Genomic DNA, 6,574 nt, shown 5'->3' with positions numbered 1-6,574 from the left:
CCCCACAAATTTATATATTTTCCTTAATTTTTCTTACTTTATTCAGTTTTTTTTCTTACATCCAACGCCTATTTTACCCCACACTTTATACATATTTATACCCCACACTTTATTATATTTATCCACATTTCTACAAACTTTATCACATTTTTTTTTAATATATGTAGCTGAACTTATTGAACTTATTTTATCTTATAGAAACTTAAAAAAATCATTGATCCCCAATAGCGGCACCAAAAACTTGATGAGGCCTAAATGTGTCGCTAGACACTTAAAGAATCGTTTAATTGGGATGAAAATATAATAATGGCATCACTATTCGATTGTTTTCACCGTGCCAAGGGGTTGTAATTTAAAGGGAGAGTTTAAGTTTTAGGTTATAATTAGCAAAATAAAAGTTTGAGGTTGTAACCCGTAAAGTAAGAAGTTTTTAGGTTATATTTGATAAATTTTCCTCATTTATTATTATTGAAACTTATTAGGAAAAAAAAAAAATAGAATCAAAATAGTATAGGACTCTTACCCCCTATTTTAAAAAAGAAAATAAAAAAAATTATACTAAGAATAATAAAACAAACGGAAACTTTTGTGTAAGACCGCCTTATTAGAAAGACCACTTTAATTGCTTAACTAATTGGTTTCATTGCTTAACTAATTAGTTTTAGTGCTTACCTAATTAGTTTCATTGTTTAACTAATTATTTCCCGTGTTTAACTAATTGATTTCATTGCTTAACTTATATGACACTAACGCGGTCTTATACGTAAGACCGCCTAATATAAAAGTTTATATAAAACAAATTACTCTGTAACATTTGGGGTCGAACAACTTACGAAGTAGGTCAATTCAATATGGTTGTTTTTATTTAGGTCAATTTGATTCAATTAATTCGGGTAATATGTTATATCGGGTTAAACCAATGCCGATTTTAGCTCGAGTGAATTTTGAGTTTCAAGTTTAAATTGTCGTTTTGGGTCAACATAAGGTATCAAATCGAGTCAATTGGATCAGGTCAGTTTTACGAGTTCCAAGTGAAAGTAGTAGTAAAAAAAGGGAGGAAAGGCGAAGTAGTGTAGAATGGGTAGAGCAGTAGTAGACCACTTGTAGACTTGTAGGGGGAGGAGACATAAAACCCACACAACTCAGAAGAGAAGAGTTATTTGAGAGAAGAAATAAAAAGGAAAATAGAAAAGAGAGGAAAAAAAGAAGGGAAGACAGAAGAGAGGCAAATGGTTAAATGCTTTTATCAGAAAATAGGAGAGAGAAAAACGAAAACCCCATCATATTGATTCATTATTATTCATAGGGAGGAGAGAGAAAGAAAGAAAGTTTGGAAGAGGAGGCAACTTTATTACCTTTTTTATGATGCACGCATCCATGGCAGAACCTTACTACTCAGACTACTTACTGCTCCCTCTTTCATTTTTCTACTAGATTACAAAAATACCCCATGGCCCTAGGTGAAGCCTCAAGGAACAACAACATCTCCTAATTAATTTTAATTAAACACAAAAAGAAAAAAGAAAAAAGAAAAAAGAAAAAAAGAGTTATCTTCAATTCATTCATTCATATGAACAAGCAATCCTCTCCCTCTTCCTCTTTCTTTTCTTCCTCCTCCTCCTGTTGCTGAAGAAGAAGATATGTTGTTGTTGCTGCCGCTGCTGCTGCACAGAGGAGGAACCCTAGATTTGTTCATCAACACCCAACCTTTTCATCTCCTTTTCTTTTGAGGTTCCACCCTAACACTATGGTATCCCTCAAATCTGCTCTCTCTTTTTTTTTTAATCTCTTAAATTTCTTTAAATGATAAATTTCTAATCTTTTTTTGGATGAAATTGTGGATGTAGATGCGAGCTATGCCCTACAATTTGCAAGGAAAGGGCGTGGCTGAGCTTTCTGGTTTAATTTCACAAATCTCTTCTTCTCTTCCTCCTAATTGGAAGACGTTAGACAATTTCCAGGAACAGCAACAGCAACAGCAGATTTCTGAAGGGGAAGAAGACGACGAGGAAGAAGATTTCGAAAAACAAGCAGCTCTTAACATTCCCAAAAAGCTAAAGCTAAAGCTAAAGCAAAAGCAAATCTCGGCAACTCAAACTAGTTCTGTTGATAGTGAACCCACATCTACTCTGGATACTACCAGCCCTCCCACCTCCACATCTACTCTATCCTCTTCCTTCACCAACGGACAACACTCCGGCAACAAGGATATATCTGCCGGTGTGGCGGACCCCTCATGTGCCCGCAAAGAGGATTGGCCCTCCGAGCTTAACGATCTCCACCAAGGATCTGATAATGTCACTGCTGCTTCTTCTGCCGGAGAGAGACTTGGTGGTGGTTCTGGCGGCGGCGGTGGAGGGATTGGTTTGGAAGATTGGGACGCCCTCTTTCCAACTGGGGATGGAGCTTTACTGCCTTGGATCATTGGAGACGCCGAAGACCCTAGTTTGGGTTTGAAGCATCTTTTACAATCTGGTACTATTGTTGATTATGAGGGTAATGCTGGTCTTGGTGATGTTGATCAAGGCCCTGGTTTTGACACCCACAGTATGTCACCGCCGCGAAACCAGCCCCAACTGCTACCGCACCATCCTCTTGCTGTTGTTGGTAATGAAGGAAATGGGGGTTCTGCTAATTTTGTCAGCTTTATTGGGTCTGAATTCGGTAATAATGGAAAGATTGGTTTAATTTCACCCAATTGTTCATCTGGGGTTTCCAACAATGGGGGGTTAAATACTACAAACAGTTTGATTTTAGGTTCAATTCCTGCTAATTTCCAGCATCAGTTTGAGGTTGGTGATGAAAAGCCACAGATTTTCAACCCCCAATTGGTGATGAACCAACAGCAGGCTCAGAGTCCTGGAAACCCTAGCTTCTTCATGCCCCCATGGAGTTACTGTCAGCTGGACCAGCATCTGCTTCAACCACCTACCAAGCGCCATAATCCTGGTGTTGTTTTAGACCCGAATCTTGTCTCCAAGAACCCGTTTCATGATCAGGGTCATGACTTGTTGATGAGAAAACAGCAGGTGGGTTTCCAGCAGTTCCCCATGGGCTTACCTCCGCAGTTGGTTCCTCCACATCTCCAGCAGAAGCAAATGATGGTGCCTAAACTAAACCATCAACAGCAACATCAACATCAACATCAACATCAACAACATTTCCCATTGCCCGGCCTTCAGCATCAGCATCAATTGCAAGAGCAGGCTATAAAAGACCAGCTCTTTAAGGCGGCAGACCTGATTCTAACTGGGAATTTCTCACTCGCGCAAGAGATATTGGCGCGGCTCAATCACCAGCTCTCCCTCCCGGCTAAGCCCCTTATCAGGGCTGCTTTGTATGTGAAGGAAGCTCTACAAATGCTCCTTCTGACGGGCAACCCAGTTGCAGCTCCTCCGTCAAAGACCCTAACCCCTTATGATGTCGTTCATAAGATGAATGCCTATAAGTTGTTTTCTGAGGTCTCACCTATCACCCAGTTTACGAATTTCACTTGCACACAAGCCATTCTTGAGGCTCTTGATGATGCTGATGCTATTCATATCATTGACTTCGATGTTGGTTGTGGTGCTCAATGGGCTTCCTTGATTCAAGAACTTCCCTTGAGGAAACGAGGTGCCCCATCCCTCAAAATTACAGCTTTAGCTCCCTCCTCAAGTCACCCATTTGAACTCGGTCTAATTCGTGAAAACCTTATGCAATTTGCCAATGATATCGGTATTGCTTTTGACCTTCAAGTTGTCAATTTGGATTTGTTTGATCCGTCTTCGTGCTCCCTGCCCAATTTTAGAACCTCAGAGGATGAGTCAATTGCTGTTAGTATCCCCATTTGGTCTTCATCGAATCGCCCATCCATGCTTCCACCAATCCTCGAGTTCATTAAGCAGTGCTCCCCCAAAATTGTGGTATCTTTGGATAGAGTGTTTGATCGTTGTGATGTTCCTTTTCCACAACATCTTGTCCATACACTTGACTGGTGTACGAATTTCTTGGAGTCACTTGATGGTCTCAACGTAGCCTCAGATATTGTAAACAAGGTTGAGAAGTTTTTTGTCCAGCCTAGGATTGAAAACACTGTATTGGGGAGAGTCCATTTTCCTGAAAAGATGTCACATTGGAAGAACCTGTTTGCATCAGCTGGCTTTTCACCAATGCAGTTTAGCAATTTCACAGAAACACAGGCTGACTATGTGGTAAAGAGAACTCCAGGGAGGGGATTTCACGTTGAGAAGCGGCAAGCATCCCTTGTTCTAAGTTGGCAGAGGCGGGAACTTGTGGCAGCTTCGGCATGGAGGTATTGACATGTTTTGATTCCCATCAAGCTAGGCGAGGAGGTTTGCTTTTGCATTTCCGGAGGTTTTCAAATGTTTTTATGTGTTACATGATGATATTGTCAATAATTAGAAGCTATGGTGATGAATGATGAATGATGATGACACCTCCCTCCCTTTGTGGCTGGCTTTAAACTCTCTTCTATCTCCTTAGCCTTCATGCCTTTCAAGCCGGCGTATTATTTTGCTATGTACAACCAAACAATTAACTTGAAATTTTAGTAGCTTTATGTCCTTGACATTCTAATTGTTAAGTACCTAAGTATCATATTTTTCTGTCCATGTTTAATTCACTGCCAAATTTGCTCTGATTTTGATAATGTGTGTTTGCGTTTATTTGTCCATGTTTAACTCACTGGCAAACAGCATAGTTATGACACACATGAGAATCAGAAATGAACTACATTTTTTCGGCGAATTCTAAATACTGGATGTTGTGTGTTTAGCTGTATGAGAAATTGTCTATGCTGTTATTAATGATTTCAAACTATACTGTTTGAGTGATACATCATATTGATTGGCTCAAAATTTCATCCTTTTTTTATTATGTCCCTGTGTTGATCTGCGATGCATCTTTGATCACAATGTGAATGTGAATGTGAATGTGAATGTGAATGTGAATGTGAATGTGAATGTGAATGCGAAACCAGGCATGTTTCTGAATGAAACCTGTAGGTAGGAATCTAGGATTATGATTCTTTTGAAAATATACACTCTCATTCCTTTGTTATTTGGTGTGATTCTAGAATGTTGTTTTAAACTTATCAAGAACATTCGTTTATCCATGAATAGGTCGTTAAGGCGAAGAGAGTAAGTAATGGGTAGTACTAAAACTTATCCATGAAATTCCTGTCAAATTTTCTGTTATGATAAGTTAAATGATTGGATCTAATACTCGATTTGTTGTGATGATTCAAAAAAGAACCCTAACCTTTAGGAGTTAGGACATATTGAAATCAAGTTGGCCATTTTCAATGCATGATGGCGCCGCTAAAATCTTTAGTTTGGTGGGAGGGATAGATCTTGTGGGATTAAACAATTAATCTTGATTTCCTCTGCTTTTACTTGTTTGGGTTTTTTTATAAATCTGTTTATTGCCTGCTAGATTAGTACAATGTGTTTATTATACATCCGAGGGAAAAGCTTTAGAGGTTATTGTCCGAACATGAATCTCCGGAACAAGACTTGACTAAATTCATGTTGATGGATATTAGATACCCTTGGTTTGCAAAACTTCTGGTTGGAATGTCTTTGAGTCTTGACAATGTCGATGAATATACCCCATCAATAATTCAATATGATTGAGGTCATTTACAAGAATACCCCCCTGGCCCTCGGATTTGGTAACATGTTAGGCTGTCATTGAATTATTAAAGTGTTAATCTTGAATAAATAATTGGATTAGTTAATAATTGTTACTCGTAATTAAGTAAGAGTAGAGCTTTTGTCTTACTGTGCATTGAATTGGGTTCCCTTCTCCGGCATTTCAATATTTGCATTGTTTTAGTAGACAGACAGCTGCTAATCGAACCACATGCCTCATGTTTCATTCATCCATTTGCTTCTCTACTTTACCCATTTTTTTAGTTTCTTTATATTATTATTATTATTTTATTTTATTTTATTTATCCTCTTGTTCTTATTATGATTATTGCATTATTATTATTATTATTATTATTATTATTGTTGTTGTTATTATTATTTTCTTGTTATCAAAATTATAAGACGAGCTTTGTTTGCAAATGGGAGGATTAATTAATAATTTTATAAAAACAAGAACATGCTAGGTATGGACAATGACAGTTTAAAGACTAGCTTTTGTCATAATATTTATTTTATTTAATTACACATTAAGTATTTAATAAAGTTTTTGTTTTTAATTAAGAAAATCAGCTCTTATGGAAGGCCGGTTACAGGGAAGAAAATCTCTTTAGAAAAGCTGTGTTTAGCAAAGTTAAAAACTTAAAAATGATTTTATTTTAATTTTGTTAGAGGGAAGACAATCTCTTTAGAATGGGATTGTATACGAATTGCTTTAAATGGTTGTCAATTGGCAAATTGTCTCTGGGGATAACCTTTACGTCTCCTTTAATTTTGCTGTTGTTGCTGGGATTATACAATTACAGGGAGCCACTCTTTCTGTGTTCGGTTGGAAGGAACACTATTTAGTATTTACAATAATACTACGGAGTACTACTTTTCTCATTTTTTCAGCCTTTTTCGGCAATAATTAACTGTCCTCC

At 37.6% G+C, this 6,574-nt stretch overlaps 1 protein-coding gene across 1 annotated transcript; it reads left to right on the top strand.

The window, feature by feature from the left end:
* Window positions 1–1,074: 1,074 nt before the first annotated feature.
* On the top strand, window positions 1,075–4,642 carry LOC110792500 (scarecrow-like protein 6). The gene is made up of 2 exons (XM_021997319.2): window positions 1,075–1,750; window positions 1,848–4,642. Exons 1-2 carry the CDS (start codon window positions 1,748–1,750, stop codon window positions 4,299–4,301), a joined length of 2,457 nt encoding a protein of 818 aa, XP_021853011.2. The 5' UTR covers window positions 1,075–1,747; the 3' UTR covers window positions 4,302–4,642.
* Window positions 4,643–6,574: the final 1,932 nt, after the last annotated feature.

The sequence above is a fragment of the Spinacia oleracea genome, chromosome 6, assembly GCF_020520425.1.
Source record: "Spinacia oleracea cultivar Varoflay chromosome 6, BTI_SOV_V1, whole genome shotgun sequence".
Taxonomy (NCBI): domain Eukaryota; kingdom Viridiplantae; phylum Streptophyta; class Magnoliopsida; order Caryophyllales; family Amaranthaceae; genus Spinacia; species Spinacia oleracea.
This window is presented reverse-complemented; position numbering and strand designations above follow the sequence as displayed.